Here is a 22,431-nt window from a genome sequence, read left to right as displayed (position 1 = left end):
TGCGTTCGCTGTGGGTTGTGTTCATCACGGGATACGAACACACCGAACCCGGAAGTACCAGAATGGGTTACTTCCGGGTTCGGTGCTTCGCACATGTGCAGAAGCACGCAATCACACTTTGCACATGCGCAGACGCGGCGTTTCAGGTTGCGCTCTACTCATGTTGCGAATGGGCCTCTGGAACGGATCCTGTTCGCAACCAGAGGTATCACTGTATATGAGCAAGCTTGGAAACCAGGTCGCATTAGGCAGGAGGCCGATAGACAGTGAGTTAATGCCAAGGGATACAGAGGAAGCTGCCTTATGCAGACTGCTGGTCCACCCAGCTCAGTTTTGTCTACTCTGACCAGCAGCAGCTCTTCAGGGTTTCAGGCAGGGGGCATTCTCTGTCCTGCCAGGAGATGCTGAGGAATGAACCTGGGACCTTCTGCATGCACAGATGTTCTACACTGCTGGTTGAGAATAAATGTATTTTTTCAGCACATAGAATTCAGTGCCACAGGACAGGGTTGTGGCCAGTAGCCTTCTGCATGAAAAGCAGATGCTCTGCCATTGAGTTTTGGGCCTTCCCTTAAGATGCAGGAACACAGGAAGCTGCTTTATACAGCATCTGGTCCATCTAGCTCAATCTTGTATTTGCTAACTGGCAGCAGCTGCCTTGGGACCTTCTGCATGCAAGCCAGTTGCTCTGAGTTACGGCCCTCCCCACCCTGGAAGCCTTAGACTGGGATGAGCTGCCTAGGCAAGTGCATCTCAGTCCCTAATGCTCAGGGTTTCTAACAGCCTAGTTAAAGGAACAGAGGAAGCTGAGATCAGAGCATTCGGTCCAGTATACCTGAAGGAGCGTCTCCACCCCCAACATTCAGCCCAGATACTGAGGTCCAGCTCCGAGGGCCTTCTGGCGGTTCCCTCGCTGTGAGAAGCCAAGTTACAGGGAACCAGGCAGAGGGCCTTCTCGGTAGTGGCGCCCGCCCTGTGGAACGCCCTCCCACCAGATGTCAAGGAAATAAACAACTATCTGACTTTTAGAAGACATCTGAAGGCAGCCCTGTTTAGGGAAGTTTTAAATGTTTGATGTTTTATTGTGCTTTTAATTCTGTTGGGAGCCACCCAGAATGGCTGGGGAAACCCAGCCAGATGGGCAGGGTATAAATAACAAAATAATAATAATAATATTTGCTCATAGAGCCCAGGATTTCACTCTGACTCCCCAGGATATTTGCCATTACCGTATATACTCGAGTATAAGTCGACCCAAATATAAGCCGAGGCACCTAATTTCCCTACAAAAATGTGGGAAAGCTTATTGGCTCAAGTATAAGCCGGTTCACCTTTGCCACTGTGGTAGAGGAGGAACGAGCAGCCCAAAGCAGCCCTTTGGGCTGCTCCTTCCTCTTCCTCCTTTGCTGCTGTGGAGCTCACCCCGTCGCAGGGTTTCGAACCGCCATTCTTCTGATCAGCAAGCCCTAGGGCTCTGTGGTTTAACCCACAGCGCAATGTTCCCTTGTGTTATACAGAGAAGGCTGGGATCCTGTCCTGTTTAAGCAGGAGCCAGGGAAAGTGAGCACCTGTGGGGTTTTAATACTTCCTTAACTGATAGGCTTTCTGCCTTCTGGGGTCTAAAGTTTGCATTTATGTGAGCAGTTCAGGAATGGAACAAGCTGCCTGGGGAGAGTAAAGAACCACTGTTCTTGTACACTTCTTAAGGAATGGTTGACTTGAGTATAAGCCGAGGGCAGCTTTTAAAGCACAAAAAGTGTGCTGAAAAACTAGGCTTATACTCAAGTATATACGGTACTTCCTCATCCCTTTCAGTGGTGATGTTAGGGACCTTCTGCATGCAAAGCACATCATTCACCACTGAGCCCCACCTGCCAAACCTTCCCTCTTGACACCCCAGAAAGGAGACCACAACAGAGAGGAGAGAGTCAGCTCATTGTAAGCATTTTCGTTTGCTTTTATTGCACAGAAGCAACTGGAAGTGAACGTTTGACTTGCTGTAGTGCACTTCTTTTTTCAAGTGGGTGAGTGTGTGCATGTGTGTGCATGGTTTGGTTGGGTTTTTTTTTACGACAGAGGGCACATCTATACGTCAAACCTAAGCCAGGTTTTCAACTGGTTTTGGCCGGCCTGGCCCCCTCCCAGAAAACATTGGGATCTGCTGTTCTCCTGCAAAGGGATTCTGCTGAGAAATCCCTTTTCGGTATCCATGGTAAACTTGTATTTCCCAGGGTCCCTTAAGAATGGAGACGAGGAACCGAAGCAATGGAACCAGTTTTGAAACCCGTTTAGGTTTCCGGTATAAAACACGCCCTGAATGACTTTCCTCCTGAGACCAGCTATGGATGAAGCTCTCGACAGTGTGAAAATGAAGACAAGGCATTTTTTTTTCTCTTTTAAAGATCATTTTGGAATTCTCTAGCCTACTATACATCTCCCAAAGCATAAATCCCAGCTCTAACTGCGTACATTCATTTATTGCATTCGACCCATCGTTGCCCGTACTTGGAAATAAATGCACTTATTTGAAAAGGGCAGTCAAGTTTTGCTCTGGATATTCCCCTCCCCTCCCACTCCCCGCTTCTTAAATAAATTCAAGTGTTTAAATGTGGCATTCTGCGTATATCACATTCTGCTACGGAAGCTATCATAACATTATTGAACCACCTTTTTTGGGGGGTGGCGGCGGCTCGGTTCATTGCTTATTTGGGGTGTCTTGTTTATTTTTCTTTCACATAAACATATTGCTAACATGAGCTCCATGCCTCAGCGAATGAGCGAGAGTCACCATTCGCCTAAGCAGAAAAGGTCCAGCCTTGGAAAGGGCCAAAAAAAGGAGCCCGTCCTGAGGCAGAGAGGGCTCTTGAACAGCTCCTCCGACATCCGCCGGGTGCCTCCAGCTTCCGCCCTCTCACTTCTCACTCTTCTTCGCTTTCTCCTCTGCCGCGGCCACCTTCTCTGCGGCTTTGCTGTCTTTGGGGTCTGTGCTGGACGACTTCTCCACTTTCTCAGCCTTGGGCTTGGTGGCTTTGGCCGACTCCTTTGCCGGCTCGGCCTTGGGGTTCTCCTTGACCTCCGCCTTGGCTGGTTCTTTGGGCTTGGCTTCGGCTTTGGGCTTCTCCTCCGGCTCCTTCTTGGGCTCCGCTTTCTCCTTCTTGGGTTCTTCTTTCTTCTCTTCCACCTTTGGTTTCTCTGCGTCCTTCTCGGCCGGCTTGCTTGGCTCCTTGGCCTTCGCTTCTTTGGCTGGAGCCTTTGGCTCCGGCTCCTTCTTGCTGGCTTTCTCCTCTTCCTTCTCTGCCTCTGGCTTGGCCTTCGCTGCTGCTTTGGTGGGCTCCTTTTCCTTCACTTTATCCTCTGCCTTGGAAGGTGCCTCCTCCTTCTTCTCCAGGGCAGGTGGCTCCGGCTTGGTGGCTTTCTTCTGGTCGTCCTCCTTCCCCTTCTTCTCCTCCACCTTGGCTTCCTGTTTTGGTACATCCTTGGCCGGGCTCTCCTTCGTGGGCTCCTCTTCTTTCTTGCTCTCTTTCTTGTCCTCTGCTTTTGGCTTCACCTGAGCTTTCTCCTCCTCTTTTGCGGGGGCCTTGGACTCCTTCGCAGGTGGCTTGGCTGGTTCCTTCGGTGGGGGCTTCTCCTTCTCAGGTGACTTGGCCTTCGGTGGGGTCTTGGCTTTCTCTGGGGACTTCACCTCCTCCTTTGTGGGGGATTTGACCTTCCCTGGAGATTTGGACTCCTCCTTTGTTGGGGTTACCCCTTTCTCCAGAGATTTTGCTGCCGGAGACTTGCCCTCCTCCTTGGTGGGAGATGGAGCTTTTGCCGGAGACTTGGAGTCTTCTTTGGTAGGGGATGCAGGCTTTTCAGGAGATTTTGTTGCCTGAGCCTTGGCCTCTTCCTTTGTTGGAGACTTCGCTTTGGCCGGGGATTTGGATTCCTCTTGCGTCGGGGAGGCAACCGCCGGAGACTTGGATGCTGGAGACTTGGGAGCTGGAGACTTGGGAGCTGGAGACTTGGGAGCTGGAGACTTGGGAGCTGGAGACTTAGGAGCTGGAGACTTGGATGCTGGAGATTTGGGAGCTGGAGACTTGGGAGCTGGAGATTTGGCATCATCCTTCAGTGGCAACTGAATCTTGTCTGGAGATTTGACCTCTTTTTCTGTAGGTGTTGGTGCTTTTTCTGGAGCTTCTTCCGCTGATGGAGATTCCTTCTCTTTTGCCTCTCCCTCCTCTTCTTCACCACCCTCTCCTCCTTCAGATTCTCCCTGTTCTTCTTCCTCTTTTGTGTCTCCTTCTTCTTCCTCTCCTCCCTCCTCTCCTTCCTCTTCTCCTTCTCCTTCTCCTTCTCCCTCTCCCTCCTCCTCCTCCTCTTCCTTTTTCTCACCTCCCTCTTCCTCCGTGACTTCTTCAGTTACTTGAACTTCCTCGGTCTGCTCTTCCACAATCACCGTCTCCTTCTCAGACTTCTCCACCACTTTGATCTTCTCCTCGCTCTTGACCTTGATGTGGGTGGAGATGCTGGGGGCTTTGGGGATGGCTTCAGGGAAAGGAAAGAGGCCCAGCCCAGCTCCCATGCGGCATTCCTCGCCTTCCAGGAGCTTCCTGTTTCCAAAAAAAAGGTGGGTGGGAGAAATCAAAGGAAGTCAGAGTCTGCTAAACCAATTGGCTGCAAGTACCAATCGCCATGCAGAAAACCAGGAGGGCGTACAGCAATGGCCACATTCACACTGTACATTTATAGCGCTATGATATCACTTTAAACAGTCATGACTTCCCCCAAAGGATTCTGGGAGCAGAAGTTCAGTAAGGGTGCTGAGAGTTCTTAGGAGACCCCTATATTCCCCTCCCAGAGCTACAATTCTCAGAGTTCCCTGGCAAGAGGGATTGATTGTTAAACCACTCTGAGAATTGTAGCTCTGGGAAGGAGAATTAGGGTCTCCTAACAACTCTCAGCAGCCTTACTGAACTACTGCTCCCAGAATCCTTTGGGGGAAGCCATGTTTAAAGTGGTACTATAGCACTTTGAGGGTATGGTGTGAAGATGGCCAGTATTCATTTGTTTTACTTTGGCTGGTCAATCATATTTATTCCCTTGGCCTCATTGCCAGGAAAGTGCATGGAAAATAACGGCTAGATCTATGTCCACAGTTTTAATTAAAAACTCACCCAGGGAAGCAATGTTAGTGGTCTCCCAGGGACCAGAAGCATAACTCACCTCAGCAAGAAGTTGCACCTTCGGTTGTGTGGGCCCAACTCTGTGGAACTCCCTCCCACTAGAAGTCAGGCATAGGTCATCTCCCTGCTGAGTTTCAGGTGCCTGGTTAAAACCATTTTATTCCAGGAGGCTTTTGTGTCCTGAGTGCTCCTCTGATGTTTTAAAATATTTCCGGTGTTTTTTTGTTTAAATTTCTGAGACTTTATAAATTTCCGAAGTTTTTACATGTTGGAGGTTTCATTTATGTTTTAAATCTTGTACATTAAAAAAAACATTGTCTGCCGCTATGAGACCTAGATGGTGAAAAGCGGGGTATACATTTTAAAATGATTTTTTTAAAATTAAAATAAATAAATAAACCCAAGGAAAGAGCAAGTTGTGGAGAAGTGGAATTGAAGGAGCGAGGTGAAGAAAACAAGGCTGGACAGGCACAGGGATGAGTTTGTGCACGACAGCATGAAAGGAAAAGATGCCGTGTCTGGAGGAGGAAGGGCTTAGGCCTGTGAGCCTCTCAGAGTAGGGATATGAAGCGACACCTACCTGTAAGCTGCAATCTCTATATCCAGAGCCATCTTGACATTCAGCAAGTCTTGGTATTCCCTCAGCTGGGCGGCCATCTCCCACTTGGTATTCCTCAGCTCATTGTCCAGCTGTGCGATACTCTCCTATGAAAGAGAGGCAGGGAAGGGTGTGGATCATCTTCAGAACGAGAGGTGGCCAATGAGTGAACCACAGGGTCGAAGCTGGCCCTAGCCAGGCACCCCCAAACTTGGCCCTCCAGATGTTTTGGGACTACAATTCCCATCATCCCTGACCACTGGTCTCGTTAGCTAGGGATGATGGGAGTTGTAGTCCCAAAAAATCTGGAGGGCTGAGTTTGGGGGTGCCTGCATTAGGCAGAGAGTGAGGTGACTGATGCCGAAGGGCCACAGTGATGACCCAGTGTAGGGTGGTGGTGTATAACACGCCCACATGTATAGGACGCCCCCTATTTTGGGAGACTCAAATTTAAGAAAATGGGTGGAGATGGCCCAGAGTTGTTGAGCTTCTGTGGGGGGGGTTGCCCAAGTTTGTTGAGCTTTTTTGGGGGGAGTGCAGAAAATCACTAACAATCACAATCGCTTGCAGACAACATTGCCAACAGCAGCTGGCAATCACACGCCCACAGCGGCAGCCAATCCAAGCAGCCTTTGTCACAGCCACCAACCACTCACCAAATCGTCGCTGACAAGCTGCAGCTCACGGCTGCAACCACTCACCCGTCCCCTCCATGCACTATCTGTGTATAAGACGACCCCCCCCTTTTAACATTATTTTACAGTTTAAAAACCTTGCCTTATACATGGAAAAGTACGGTACTATTTTTTGTAGCCACCAGCATCCTAGATCTGCCCAATCAGCATGAAGTTGTTTTGCTCTTTGTGCTGATGGGAGCCAATCAGAGTGAAGGGAGGAAAGCCCCTGAGGATGGGGTCCTAGGGTCACTCTGGAGAAGGACTGCAGGAAGAACACGGAGGAGGAGCTGCTCTTCATGCTCCAAAGGTAAGCATTTAGGAACCCTGAAGGCACCAAGTTCCTCAGTTTTAGGAGAACGGTGTGCAGATACTCAAAAGGGATTCCTGGGCTTCTAGGTAAGGTAAAAAGGTAAAGGACCCCCGGACTTCTAATCCCCTCCACACACAGGTGTATCTGGCAATCACATTATTCAATCTTTGTTGTATGCTGAAGGCACACCTCTCTATCCCAGCCTTTCATGTTTGAGATGTCTTATTTTTAGGACCCAACCTCTTCTTGTGGTTGCAATTTGTTTTAAACTGTTTTTAATGGTGTATTTTACATTGTGACCTGTTGGGCAGGTAGCTATTGTCAGTGCTTTTGTCCTAAAAAATTAAAATTAAAATTAAAAAATGTTTAGGGATACTCTCATTTTGACTTAAGAAAATCACCATTTTATAGTTCAAATCGGGGGAAATAAATACAGTAAATGGACAGAAGTGCAAACATTCACAAAATGTTTAGGGCTATGCATACCCCTGCGTCCCTCCCAGAAAAAAGCACTGGTTATCGTTATCATCATATTACAATTGGAGTGTGTGCCTTTTCGACTAGGCTCCAATTGGTGTGTCTCACGCCTCTACCAGTGGCAGCTCGTGCCCATTGGGGCCGTTTGGGCAGAAGGCAGGGAGCCCAACACTAGGGGGTGCTAGAGCCAATGGCAGGCAGAGGCAACTAATTCTTAGTTTTGTCTCTGTCCTCCTACCTGCTGAGTTCTACTAGGGGCAACAATGAGACGAAAGAGGAGGAATCAGCCGGGGTCACTAGACTCGTAAGAAGGAAGGCCAGTGGTGGGCTGCTGGCTGAGGGCAGGCAGAGGTTGCTCCTGGCACTAATAAACCAGTCTCTGATGCCTTCCAGTAAATAGCAAAGTAGATCCCAGAAGCCTGAAATCTGCCTGCATTTGATCTAGCCCAGGCATCCCCAAACTTCGGCCCTCCAGATGTTTTGGACTACAATTCCCATAATCCCTGACCACTGGTCCTGTTAGCTAGGGATCATGGGAGTTGTAGGCCAAAACATCTGGAGGGCTGCAGTTTGGGGGTGTCTGATCTAGCCCAAACCCAAGCACTTTCAAGCCCCATTCAGTTCAATGGGAGGGCTAAGCATGCACCGAAACCATTGCAGTCCCACTTGAACTGCATCCAGGTCAAAGATGTTCAAGTTGTAAGGGGAAGAAAGAGATTTCACTCTTACATATTCTCTCTCTGTGTGTGTGCGTGCGTGTGAGATTATTAATTATTTAAAGGTATTTAAAGATAGTTTTAAGCCACCCTTCACCACAAAAGTGATCCCAGTGCAGTAAAAGGACTGAAACCACAAATACCAATTACAAATAATAGAAAACCAAGGGCAGATTAAAAAAAAAACTGCTGCAGAAGCACTAACAGCAACATGTCAATCATCAGTATCCTGTGGCAGCCTGTAGTACTGAAAACTCATTAAGGGTGGGCACCTGCCACTTCTTGGCAGTGTGGTGTAGTGGTTAGAGTGTTGGACTAGGACCTGGGAGAGCAGGGTCCACGAGAAAACTGACAGGGTGTCCTTGGGCCAGGTCAACCCCTCTCAGCCTGACCAACCTCACAGGACTGTTGTGAGTAGGGGGAAGAGCCATATATACATCTCACTCCGTTCCTTGGAGGAAAGGTGGGGTACAAATGCAATACTGTAAATCCAAACAAAAATAGCAATAAGGAAATGGGCTCAGCAGGGCAAGGAGAGGCTGATTTCCATTGACTGCAGAATGATCAGACACACAGCAATGTAGTATGTTGAAGGGGCATATCTATACAAGTGACATTTACAGCTTCTCTCTCCCATGACAGCACAGAACTGCTAAATTGTGCCAGCATTGTTAGGAAGCTTGCCCACTTGGGAGAAGGTGAGGGAGGGCTGTGCATACTGTATAGGCAAAATGTACTTCTTGCCCTGGACCACTACCTGAGAGTAAAGCATCTGGCTTTCCATTCTCTTCTAGAGCAGCCATATTCTAGCTTTTTGGCTTTTCCAAGTCAAAGAACCTGAGTCTCTTGCAAAAGGTTATGGGAACATATTCTAGGATCCGCAAGCTGTCCAGGTTAGGAACATCAACAAAACACCACTAATAATAAGGTTGCTTTGGGGAGCATTGTTTGTTTGGTGTTTATCTGCATGTGTGTATAAGGGAGGGGGTTGTCTTCAAGCCAACCAGACAAGGGACTCAGCTACATTAGTAAAACAAAAACAAAAAACCCACCAACGTTTTGAATGTGTTATAAACATGCAACACGAGATGGCGCCAGAGAGCAAAACAAAATTCTATGCGATTTTTACATAGTGTTTTTTTTCTTCTTTTATAACAATTTTAACTTTTTCATAGTGTTTTCCCCCTGTGTGTAGATCCACCTAAGGTCTGTTTTTTTTTTTAAATAGCTGTATGCCAGGTCTCATCTAGACTACAATGCAGTATTTTACCACTTTATACAGTCACGGCTTCACCCAAAGAATCTTGGGAAATGTCGTTTGTTAAGAGTGCTGGTAGAGACCCCCATTCCACTCTCAGAGCAACAATTCCCAGAGTTCCCTGCGAAGAGGGATTAATTGTTAAATCGCTTGAGAAACTGCAGTTCCGAGAAGGAAACAGGGGACTCCTAAGGGTGCTAAGAGTTCTTAATAAACTACACCTATGCCCTACTCAGAGTAGATCCATTGAAATTATCAAACCAAACTTATTGTTGTTGTTATTTAGTCATGTCCAACGGTTCGTGACCCTATGGGCCAGAGCACGCCAGGCACTCCTGTCTTCCACTGCCCCCTGCAGTTTGATCAAACTCATGTTGGTAGCAAGCCAAAGTTACCCATGCCTATTAACTCCAACTGGTCTGCTCTGAGTAGGACTGCCATTGACTATTACCCATTTTTCTGTGTGGGGCAAAAGGCAAGATGGCACCCTCTTCAATCTACAGACAGAGGTTGATAAGGGTGGTAGTTAGATCTTCTTTCAGTGCTGTCAGTGGGAGAAGCTTCAACACTTCTTTTCTTAAACATTCTCATCTGTTTTCAGCCTAAGAGAGCTTGGCTTATCCTGGGCTACCCTTGGGTTATTAAGACTGGTGGATTTAAATCCAGGTGGGGAACCCAAATGTCACTGGACTATGGCTCCATCCTTCCTCCCCATTGGCTGTGCCACATAGGGGGCTGATGAGACCTGATATTTGAAGAGCACCTGGTTGGGGAAGTCTGTAGTAGGCAGCTGCCATTGGCCCACACATTACCTGATAGGAGAGGACATCAACATGATGGCGGTCTTCGATGTCGGCCCTCTGCCTCTCCAGGGATTCCTTCATCCCCTTGAGAGCTTCGAGCTCGGTGGTTTTGGACTGCAGCTGATGGCGGTATTCGGAAATCTCCTCCTGTGCTGTACGGATGGCATCGGTATTCACCTTGGCGGCTTCTGACAGCTTGTCCAACCTCACTGTAATGTGGGGAAGGGAAAGGAGAAACGGCATCCATCCAGTTGCAAAACATGCCAAAATATATCGTCTAGGAAAGATTGCAGAGTACAGGACAATCCTACTCCATCTGCAACGGTCTAAAACAGGTGCAGAACTCCAGTCCCAGGGGCCAAATGCGGCCCCCAGGGACTCTCGATATTGCCTTTGGGACTCTCCACATGCTGTGCCCTTTCCCATGTTACAGACCTCAGTGACAGGCTCTCTGCTATCCCCTTACTTAGTGATTTTGCCAGACTGGAATGTGCCCCTGAAATGTGATTGGACAAATTCATGGTCTGGACTAATTCATTGAGGACCAAGCTAATCACTGAGGCTGGCAGACATGATGGCTGCACTTTGCCTTCATGGTTGGAGGCAAGGCCGGATTTAGGTTTGATGAGGCCCTAAGCTACTGAAGGTAACGGGGCCCTTTATATGTCCAGCTGTCCTTTGTCAACAACAAATTGTCGCTGTTTTTTGCGTTGAATATATGCTATATGGTAATTTATGGACCTAAGCCATTTGCGCATGTCGCCATGCAACCAGTCCATGCAGAATGTAGGCACCCTATATATAGAAATGAGCAAACCAGTGATATTTTAGGGAGCAGGCTAGCAGGCGGGGCCCATTACTTACATCATAGGAGCCTACACAACACAAAACACTGTTGCTGTATGTAGGTTTTATTTTATTTGTTTTTTATCTTATATTTTGGAAATGTACATCCAGGGTTTTTTCCCCTTTAATTTTTTTTTGGGGGGGCCAAGAGGGTGGGGCCCTAAGCTATAGCTTGTTTAGCTTAGACATCAGGGGGTAGGCAGCCTAAGGCCCAGGGGCCGGATACGGACCAATCGCCTTCTAAATCTGGCCATGGACAGTCCAGGAATCAGCGTGTTTTTACGTGAGTAGAATGTGTCCTTTTATTTAAAATGCATCTCTGGGTTATTTGTGGGGCATAGGAATTCGTAGTAGTAGTCCAGCCCACCACATGGTCTGAGGGATGATGGACTGGCCCACAGCTGAAAAAGAACAACAACTTATTGCTTTTCTTAAAAAATGATGATACTTCCTCACATCTTAGTGGGACTTCCTCCTGTCTCCTCCTCCTGCGTCCCTTATGAATACCTTTTTTGTAACTTCCAAAATCTTGTAATTCTATTCTATTTTCTAACAACAACTAATCCATTAATATCTCCTATCTCTTAACTTATATTATATCATTGTCTAATTAATTAAATTTATATCTTATCTTAACCCTTATCATCTTATAACTAAATCTACTATCTTCAGCTCTACAACCTATCTTATCCTCAGATTATATCTAATTTTCAATCATACAATGGTCTTTTAAATACAATTTAAAATTTCCCCATTCTTTCTCCACCGCGTCGTCTCTCTGGTCACGGAGTCTCCCGGTCATTTCTGCAAGCTCCATATAGTCGGCCCACAGCTGAAAAAGGTTGCTGACCCCTGTTATACGTAAATCCGGCACTGGTTGGAGGGCAGTAATGCTCCTGAACACCAGTTCCTGGAAACCACAGAAGGGGAGAAGGCTCTTTTTCTGGGGTCCTGCTTCTGGGCTTCCCTTTAGGGCACCTGGGTGGCCACTGAGAACAGGATGCTGGATTAGATGGGCCACTTGTGTTCTTGTGATCGTGCCTCTTATTTCCCTGGCTAGAGAGAGATACCTGTAGAAAGCTCTGAATTGCGCATGGCTTAAATGTAGCCTGAGGTACTCAGGCGGCTGTGAAGCCTATTGCCCCGCCCACTTTTGCCTCTGGCCACGCCCACCACTGCAATGCCGGCCCGCTTGCCCCAACCTCTTCCAGTTCTTTTGGACTACAATCCCCATCAGCCCTAGCTAGCACAGTTGCGGAGAGATGGGGGAAAGAGAGGAGGATAACAGGCTTAAGAAGACTGTCCAGCTCCTGATGGGATCCTCCAAGCCTGCATCACTTCGCTTCCTGAGACGAAAGGGCAGCCCAGCCCCCTCTGCTGGGATCTGCAACATGATTCAGCATCATCATCCGGAACTAGGCAAGTTCCGGGGGGGGGAATGAACTGTGCATTATTAAAACATTCTTAACGGGTTTTTTTTTTAATAAATACAATACACTGGTTTTGCACTCGTTTAAAGCTGTTCAGGTTTAAAAGTGAATCTTGCTCCCAAATGAACAGTATAAGTCTTGCCTCAATATGCCCTCTACAAAAAAAAACCACAAAACTGATTTTTATACTTATTGTCTGTGTTTTATATTATTTAAGCTGTCGGCTTGCTGTGTGTTTGCAGCATCGGAAGCTATGGGATACAGCCTTGGATATAAAGGAGGGTTTGATCCTGATCATCCACTAGGTTCAGCAGGGGTTTCATAGCTCCCAGATGCAAGGGGAGGGGAGGGGAATGTGGATTTTCAGGTGGCATCCTGTGGAGGGATAATACTCCGCGTTACTGCCTTCTTGCCACATATGCAAGCAGATGGATGCAGAGAATGAATGTGAACCCCTTTTTCTCTCTCTGCTTCCCAGTCACCTGTGCTGCGATGACGATGGCGAAGGGTTTTCCCTTTTAATTGGGTTCATTAATGATCTGCTAAAATTAAAAAAGAAAAAGAAAAAAACGCAACTTAATAAACAAAACCCAAATCAGTTGAATGCTACTATTAAGTAGCTGTGAGCAATTCTGACCTCTGCTCACACATCATTTGTCCCTTTGAGAAGGGCTCCTGCGGCATTCACATATTGCTGACTGCAGCATCCTGAAAAACAAACCTTAATGTCTTTGTACTTCCGATTCTCCAGAGAGGATCAGCAGCACCAAAGGTGGCAAGTGGAATGGAGCCTAAACGAATGCTGTATTCTCCCTGGTGCATAAATATGTATTTATTTTATTTTATTTTATTTATTGCACTTTTTTTCTCAAAGGAGCTCAAAGTGGCGTGCATGGTATTCTTCCCCTCCTCATTTAATCACCGCAAGAACCCTGTGGGTGTGGGATAAGTTGAGAAGCAGTGATTGTCCCCCAAGTTCCACCCAGTGAGCTTCATGGCTGGGTGAGAATTTGAGCCCTGGCCTCCCAGCCAGGTCCTAAGTCTGGCACTTTAACCACTGAACCACACTGCCTCTCTAATGTGTAGTTAACATATGACACTCCTCTCCAGAAGGCAGGATAACGGCTTCTGATTTAGGAATATTTTTAAAGGGATTGAGATAAATGCAAGATGCCTCCACACACACCAGTGGCTGGGAAATAAGACACGATTGCTCAGGGCAGCTCTGCATTCAAAGGCAGTTAACCTCTGAATACATAGAGGAACATAAGAAACTGCTTAATACTGAGCCCAACTGTTGGTCCGTCTACTTCAGTATTGTCTGCACTGGCCGGCAGCAGCTCTCCAGGGCTTCAGACAGGAGTCCTTTCTAAAACCACTTGGGGATGCCGGGGATTGAACCTGGGACCTTCTGCATGCAAAGCAGATGCTCTACAACTGAGCTAGGACTGTTCCCCACTGAGCTATGGCCGCCGTAGAATAAGCTTTCCCCAGGATCATTTCCAGCTAGGGAACCACAGAAAAATGATATGGGCAAACAGTGGGTAGGAAGAGCAAAAAAATAGATGAGGTGGGTCAGAAAAAGGCTGCTTGGTTTACGTGATATCAGAAATGAAGGGTGAAGAGACGGAAACACCTATGTCTTCATGGCCATCAATGAACGGATCCTGGGCAATGGAAACTAACACAGACTAACAGATTTTCCTGCATCTTGAAAATAAGGCTGTGCTTTGTAGGGTTGCAAGAAGTTTTGTAAGGAGAACTATATGAATTATTGCAAAAAATGGACTAAGAAGGAGTTTATTTAGGATTTGGATTTTAACTATTAAAATAAAATCCAAAATCAGAAAGAAAGTTAGAAAACCATTAGTCCTAGGCTGTGATAGCCAAAGGTTTGTTATATTGTATAAGATGGGATGTTATGTTTGGAAAACATGTGCAAAAACCAATAAAAATTATATATATATATATATATGAAAATAAGGCTGTGCTTAGGATCTAGCTCCTGTGCCTGCCTCCCCAGAGCCCCATTTATAGAATGTGGGTGATGATGACCTACCTCGCAGGGTTAGTGTGCAGATGAACGCTAATATTGCAAAACACCTGGTCTTTTAAGAACTGCATAAGAATTATGATTTAAACAGTTGGTGCTGAGGAGGGCACATTCTGGTTTGGAGGTGATGGTGCTCAGTCTCTCCAAGCAAGGAAAAGGATCAGCCTTTCTAGAGTGGCAGAATCAACCCCCGGCCCCACCTCCCTCTGACCCAGAGCACAGCCCATGCTGCTGCTTGAGACGTTTGTTCAAACCATCTGCATACACAACTGAGCTCTTCATCGTAGGATCCACAACAAAATTTTGCAGTGTCTCCCCACCCTTTGTTAAGAGTGCTCCTTTTCTGATTTCCAGCCTGCGCTACTCTAAAAGGCTCAAGCAAACCAGTTATTCTCTCCCCTGCCCCTCTTTCCTGATTTTCTGCCTGTTCCATCACCAATTGGCATTCATTATTCCATAGTTCCTGGGGCTGCTGGTTTTGGCTGCTGGTTGTTGGGGGCTTTGGGGGGGGGGAGAGAGTCCCCTAATTTAATTTTCCTGCAAGTATTTTGTACTACTGCGGACTTAAGGATTCACCAAAGCATGCTTATAAATCTTTCTCATTGGCCAAATTTGAGCTCAAATCCTGTCAGCACTCAACCACCTGAACTCAGTATTAGAGGGAGCACAAAGAGCCTCAGAAGACAATGGGGTGTGTGTGAGAGAGAGAGAGGGAGAGTGGGGGGGAGGGAGAGGGAGAGTCTTCAAATCTCTCCCCTTCTTGGTGGAGAGACTGTATGGTGTCTGAGGAGTGACAGCCTTAGAAGACACAGATTAGCTGACAGTTGCCCTGACTGATCTACACCTTCAAAGCTCACACAACCCTCAGAAAGGGAGAGCTGGTCTCAACAACCTTGACACACACTTTGCCGGATGGGCTGGCCTTGGTGATGTCTGGGCCTGCAGGCAGCCATTCTTGTTGGGGAAAGGCCTCTGAGGCCACAGGGTTCTTTGGGGAGAGAGCATTACAACTGTGGGATCAAGGACAGGAAGCCTGGACCACCAGTCACTATTGCAGTTGTGCTGCCAAATTAGAACTTCTCTCAATCCCATCAGAATCACGGCACGTGGTTATCCACGAGAGCCCCTTCTGCAGCTGCTCCCACGCTGTAGCATTTCTTCCCAAGGAGAGGTTAGACTGGCTTCCTCTTTGTTATATTTCTGCTGACAGCCTAAGACCTTATTCAGACACGCCTTTGAAAACTAAGGTGCAGACAATGCTGATCATTGGGCTACGGTCAGAGGGAAATGTATCTTAACTGCAGGTTCTAAATCTGTTCTGGTGTATATTAATTATTGCTTTTAGCCGGTTTGTTCTTATTACTGTGTTTTTTTTAAATAATGTTTTAAAAGGTTGCAATGTTTTTTTTTTGTAAAAAGTTGAGATATGAATAAATTAAATAAACATAGCCATAATAATACCTCCCACAAACTATCTGCACGTGATCAAAAAGTCCCCCACCTGCATTTGGGGGACTTCATGACCTGTTTCCTTTCCTTTCTTTTCTTTTCTTTCCCCTTCCCTTTTTTTTACTCCTGCAAGCCTTGTATCTCCCCCACATTTGCCAATAACCTGCCTCTTGTATGTGGGTGGTGGCATTTTCGCTTAGTGACCATCACTAACTACTCCATTGGGAAATTAAAGAAGTGGCAATATGTTACGATGTCTGGGTGGTTTCATCTAGAATAACCGCAGGAGCCAAAATCAGTAGTGAAAATGGACTCAAAAAGCCCCTACAAATGAAAATACAATGGGACATTGGGGAGAAGAACCGTCCTTTTAGCACCTTGTCGTGTGTGTGTGTGTGTGTGTGTGTGTGTGTGTGTGTTAAAATTGACCTGTCTGCATTAAGTGACCTTCAGGTGTGCATCTCAATTACTTTCCGTGGGTGGTTCTCTTTAGGCAGATCAAACTGCTTTTGCGGGGCCAACCTGACAATCTCATCTGAAGCCACCTCTCAGTACAGGAACCTGCCTGACAGAACTATAATAGAGCCATTAGGTCACATCCCACTCACTGTTAAGCCTGTGCCATTTTCACAATGCAGGCATGCTGAAGAGCTGTCAAGCAACATACTTTAAAAAAGGACTTGTGGGACAGATACGGTAATTCTAGAAGCTGGGGTGTGTGTGTTGCAGTCCGCACCCCCAAAGAAAGGGAAAGAGATGTGCTGCTTTTTGCACAATGAAAGTACTATATGAAACATTTAGTTTAATAAATAATAATAACCTGGTGCCACCATAAGCCAGGCTTTTCAATTTCTCACAATAACATAAACAGAGTTTGACAATTGGAGCAGGCTAATGGCCCATCCAGTCCACTATCTTGTTCTCACAGCTGCCACCCAGATGCCTGTGGGAAAACCAGCTTAGATATTTGGCTCACATTCCTGCAGCCGCTCTCCAGGCTTCTGCTAGCCTTTATGAAAGGAGGAGGGTAGAGCTGGTGGTTACCAAACAGGAATAGCTAAGGAAAGACAAGGGAGCTGGACAGCCACTGGGTGACTTAGTTAAAGCTGGACTGCAACAACAGCAGGGGTTTCCCAATCTGTAGGAAGTAAAGGTATGTCCCTCCTGCTAATTTCCAGCAACACGGATTCCCCTTACAATGCTAAGAATGAGAAGGTAAATTTAGGGAGGAGTTATATGTGACTCCCCTCACCAATCAAAGGAATAAATTGTGGCACTGAGATCGGAGCCTCTCTCTCTCCACTAATAACACTCTAAGCCAGTCTTCGTGAGGAACAGAGCAATTGAACCCCTACTGCACGGTCTAAAGTGGTGAAGACTAGGTCCTGGGAACCCAGGGTTCAAATCGCCATTCAGCCATGGAACTTAGTGGGTGACCTTGGGCTAGTCACTGCCTCTCAGCCTAACCTACCTCACAGGGTTGTTGCACGGATCAAATGAAGAGGGGGAGCACCATGTACGGTACCTTGAGCTCCTTGCGGGAAAACGGTGGGATAGAGATAGATAGATAGATAGATAGATAGATAGATAGATAGATAGATAGATAGATAGATAGATAGATAGATAGATAGATAGATAGATAGATAGATAGATAGATAGATGTGCAACCAATCGAACAGCGGGCGCAGGACCCCCGCCGACAACGGCACAAAGAAGGAGAATCAGCACCGCGGACAGCGCCCGCCCTCTGCCCCGCGCCTGTCAACGTGATAAAGCAAGAGTCCTGGGGAAAAAATTGCTGGATCAGGACCCTGGACAGCGTCATTCCGCCACACCTCGGGGGCCCTGAATGCGGGTTAGCATGGCCAGGGGGCGCGTGGAGAGGAAAAGAGCGGCTAGGTAGTAGAGACCGCGACTCGAGCTGTCCAGCTATCCGGCTGGTTCTGAGAACTTGCTTTTGCTGCAGTACCTGAAATCGGCCCGTGTTTGGGAGTCGAAAGGGCTCCGTTTAGGGGGGAAAGGTTGTAGCAAAAAGGTTAAGCATCTGCTTTGCATGCAGAAGGTCCCAGGTTCTAGCCTCGGCGTCTCCAGGTAGGGCTAGGAATGTCCCCACCCAGGATCTCCGGGGTAGCCTCTGAGCTACACAGACCAATGGTCTGACTCGGTGTAAAACAGCTTAGGTTCCCTCCCACCTAACTCACTGGGAGGCGCGAGCGCTTGCACGGACCGCCGGAACTGCATCCGATCCCGACGTTACCAGCCTTTCCCGGGCGCCCCAGCCCCGCCTCCACTTCAGCGCGCCTCTCTCGCTTCAATGGGTAGGTGTGTGGGTGGATCCCATGGGAACTGGGAAATGGCCAGAGGAGGAGGAGAAATGGGGCGGCGAGAGAGGATCGGGGCCCTGGGGAGGGGAGGGGCTGTAAGAAGAGAAGTCAGACACCCTGCGCCAGCCTGGCAGCCGCCTCCGCCCCACAACCCCCCCCCTCCCCGCGCGCAGCTGACTTTGGCTTCAAGTTACTGCAGGAGGCGAGGACTGACTCAGCAGAGACTGCGGAGCGGCGCCACGTGCCCCTCTGCTCGGCGTCCAGACACGGCGTGCGTCGTCTCCCGCCCCCTCCAACCTCGTCCCACACATAGTTACTCCCCCCATTTTCTCTCCCCACTCTCTGCAGCAAGGCGGATCGGCCCCTTTTTCTTAGGTACCTCTGCAGTACTGATAGATCTGGTGATAGATTCAGTTCTCTCCCCCCCCCGGGGGGGGATGTAGCCGCCTTTTGCACCAAAGAGAGGCATGGATTCATCTTTTTTTCCCCTGTAGAAACTGCACCCCCAGCAAATGAATGAAAGGACATCCGCCTCTGTCCCCTAAGTGACGGCGCAATACTTTCTTTCCACCGCTATCCACAGTGCTGAATCAGTCTGTCTCCCTCCTTCCCTCCCTCTCGCATTGGTGCAATGGAGCAACGCGCCCACAGTCCCGGTATCCCCAAAGTTCACCACTGCCCCCTGAGCCCCTGAATGCATTCTCTCCCCGCCCCCCGCCTCTTTTAGAGTCTTCCTTCCCTCGCTATAGAATCTGGAAAGAGAGACTTTCATCCACCTCCCAACTCCTTTAATAGACAATCCACCCCCTTCCCCCAACATTTCTCTCCCTCCCAACGCATTTCCTAATCTTTTTCTATCTAGGCTAGTGTGCCTGACCCACAAGGCAGGACATCTTCCCCTAACACACTCCCAACTCAACAGCTGGGGGTAGGGCGATGGCCAGTATCCCCACTCTCCCCCCACATCGCCCCCGCAAAGTATCCCTTCCTGTCCACTGCATTGGCCTATGTTATACAAGCAATCCCACGCGGTTCGTCTGCTTCTCTTGTGGAAGGGGGAGAGTTTCGCTTTACCTCTAAGAGTGTTGCTATCATAGGTTTCCCAGTTGAAGCTATTTAGACGTACTGGGGGGTGGGGGGGGCGACGACACTGAGATAGGGACACGCCCCCATTGCAACGCCTTCCTTTGCGTGGAGACTTCCATGAGAAGGTCTCCATTTTTGCAGAGTAATGGCTTATCAAGGGATGCCACTCCCCACCCCGGCACGCAGAGTATAACCCCCCCCCCAAAATACATTTGGAAATTCCTCCGCTCCATGCGACTTGTTCCCCTCTTGCCTTGGGGTAGGATGGGGAGGGAGGCGAATGTTAGAAGGGGCGGGGGGGGGGAGAGAGAGATAGAGGTTTCCGCGGGGGTGTTCGTGTGTGAAGATTCACAGCGAGTTTTCGCAGCCTGCCCTTGAATGTATTCAAGATGAAATGGCTCTTAATCCAAAAAGAAGAAAAACGAGCAGATAATTTTACAAGCGCTCCTTTTCACGCCTCACAACGACCAATTATTTAATTTGCAATTATGATTATATATTATTATGTTTGACTATAACGAGGCGGTATATTATTAAAATAATCGCCAGAAAAATATAGTCCTGGAGGAATGAATCATATCTGGTTCTTTGCTCCCTACTATCTGCGGGCGGGGGAGAATGGGGACCTTTAATGAAACCCACCAGCCCCCATCCGCTGACCCTTCCCAACGAAGGCGCGCTCCCAGCTTTGAAACTTCCAAATAGTTGCGGGGGGGGGGGGCTGGGTCCACTATTGGATTACGAAGCGGGGGGGACACCCCTTTCCAATCCTCGCCGCTCCTTTGATGAAGTGGCTGCTAGGAGACAGCACTTTCTCCGTCTGCTGCATCTGAGGTGGTTCTCCGGCACGCCTTCCTTCCTAACTGCAGGATGGTTCTCCGACCGACCGCCTTTAGACTAAGGTGCCTCCCCCCCCCCCGCAGTCCTACTTCCCTGCCGGCTCTCGGGTGACTCCCCGGCGTCCCATTCCTTCCTTCCTTCTTATTCCTGGGGCGGTTCCCTCTCCTTCCTTTGGACAAAGCCGCTGCCCCCGCCCAGCCCAGCTACCGGGGGCCCTCCAGTGGTTCCCCGACGGCCCTCTCCATGTCCCTGGAAGGGTTGCCTCCCCCTCCCTCCTTTGGACAAAGCTGCACCCCTCCCGCGCAGCTCTCTTATCCCACCTTCGGGGGGCTCCCTGACACCCCCTCCTCCTTTCCGGGATAGCCCGCCCCGTCTATAGTCTCACCTCGGAACCACTCCTCGGACTGGATGGAGCTTTTGACGGTGTGTCCTTCGAGCTGGGCGCGGATCTCCTTGAGTGCAGAGGTGACGTCGGAGCGGGCTGCGGCGTCGCGAGCCTCGATGGCCACCTGGAGGGCGCTGCTGCCTTGGATCTGGAGCAGCAGCTCGGCCACCTCGTCGTCGTGGCTGCGGCGCAGGAAAAGGCTCTCCTCGCGCAGCGCCTGCAGCTTCTTCTCCAGTTCGCCCTTGGCTAGCTGAGAGTCGTCGGCGAACTTGCCCAGCGCCCGGATGGCCGCCTCCACCTCTTCGCGCTGCCGGCTCTCGTCGTCCAGGCGCTGCTTGAGGTGCGCAATATCCTCTTCCAGGTGCTCCTGCTCCAGCTGCAGCTGCCCCTTCTCGGCGCTCAGCACCACCAGCGTGCCGCGCATGTCGCGGATCTCACGCTCGTACAGCTCCCCGATGGCTGAGCGCCCGGCCTGCTGCTGCCGCAGCGCCGCCGCCTCGGCCTCCAGCTGCCGGTTCTGCTCCTCCAGCGCCCGCACCTTGTCGATGTAGCCGGCGAAGCGGTCGTTGAGCGCCTGCAGCACCTCCTTCTCGTTGCGCCCGCGCAGGTCGCCATTCAGCGACGACTCCAGGCTCTCAGTCGACGAGCCAAGCTGGCTCAAGACGCCCGCGGCCCCGGACGCCGACGACGCCCCCAGACGCCGGTAGCTGGAGACCGCCGAGCCCCGCGACCACGACTGCGAGTGGAAGCCGCTCGACGCCAACGAGCCGCTGCCGCCTGCGGAGCGCGCGGCTGCCGTCGAGTAGCGCCCGCCGCCGAAGCCGGGCTCCTTGCGGTACGAGGGGCCGCTGTAAAGCGTGTCCATGCCGTAGCTCATCATGGTGGTGGCGGGGAGGGCGTCGCTGCCGTCGGAGCGACACGCCAGAGAGGCCACTGCGGCAGAAGGGAGCGCCGCTGTTCTTTTATACCGCACGCCGGCCGCCGAGCATCCCGGGGCCGCCCCTTCAGCGAGCAGGGAGGGAGGGAGGGAGGGAGGGAGGGAGGGAGGGAGGGAGAAAGAGATGGGGTGGTAGAGGAGGAGATGAAACGGCTTCTTCCCCCCTCCCCCCTCTCTCACACATATACCTATGCCCGCATCCCACCCCCTCCTGCCAAAGGGAAACTCTGCAGAGCTTTTCAGTAGGTACCGGGGCTCAAAGTCGTACCCAGCCTTCCTAACCTGAGACACTTACGGAGAAGGGTTCCTCGTTTGTAAAGATGTTCCGGGGATCAAATTATGTCTTGCCCCTAACGTGAGATAAATTGTTTTTTGGGGGGGCGGCGGTATTGTTTAAGAGGTCCCGGAGCTGCACATATTCATATGAAGAATATAAAGAACCCAAAAATTGAGAGACCATGAAAGAATTTAAGGAAAGGTAATTAATGAATGAATGACAGGTGCATTTTCTAATAAGACAACTAAGAGCTGTGCGGGAAAGCGGTGGAAGTCGTTTATTAACTTTTAAAATAAGATCCATATATTGCAGTGTCTGAAGCAAGAACACGGTAATGTGTTTGGTGAAGAGAAGTATTTTGTCAATCATTCTATCTTTTTATTTTCTTTCTCTTTCTTCCCTTTCTACTCTTTTTTCTCTTTCTTTTTATATTATACGTCTTTCTATTCAAATTCTCTCTTCTCTTATTCACCTCTTTGTCTTTATCTATCTTCGTTTTAGAATCTATTGTGGTAAATATGTATATAATATAATATGTTTGCTTATGGTATTGTGTACAGTGTAATGTATTGTTTGCTCTTTTTTCTTTTCTTTTTTATTTTGTAATAAAACAATTTAATAAAAAAATAAAGAGGTCCCGGAGTTCACGTCTTTCCTACACCTCCCATCCTGAGATATATGGTAGCTTAATTGTTTGAAATGATAGTTTAATTGTTTGAAAGGATCTGGGACTGGGGTTCGGGAGCCCCCAACTTGAGGTACAGCACATGATGGTTTAGTGTAATTGAAAAGGTTCTGGGGCT

The 22,431-nt window shown here is 48.9% G+C and overlaps 1 protein-coding gene across 1 annotated transcript; it reads right to left on the bottom strand.

Moving 5' to 3' along the window:
- Positions 1 to 1,939: 1,939 nt before the first annotated feature.
- Positions 1,940 to 21,360, bottom strand: NEFH (neurofilament heavy). The gene is made up of 4 exons (XM_033135779.1): positions 20,415 to 21,360; positions 10,011 to 10,210; positions 5,743 to 5,867; positions 1,940 to 4,589 (listed from the first exon to the last, which is right to left on the bottom strand). Exons 1-4 carry the CDS (start codon positions 21,292 to 21,294, stop codon positions 2,912 to 2,914), a joined length of 2,883 nt encoding a protein of 960 aa, XP_032991670.1. The 5' UTR covers positions 21,295 to 21,360; the 3' UTR covers positions 1,940 to 2,911.
- Positions 21,361 to 22,431: the final 1,071 nt, after the last annotated feature.

The sequence above is a fragment of the Lacerta agilis genome, chromosome 17 (assembly GCF_009819535.1).
Source record: "Lacerta agilis isolate rLacAgi1 chromosome 17, rLacAgi1.pri, whole genome shotgun sequence".
Lineage (NCBI taxonomy): Eukaryota > Metazoa > Chordata > Lepidosauria > Squamata > Lacertidae > Lacerta > Lacerta agilis.
Note: the sequence above shows the minus strand (reverse complement) of the source record. Positions and strands in the feature narration are given on the sequence as shown.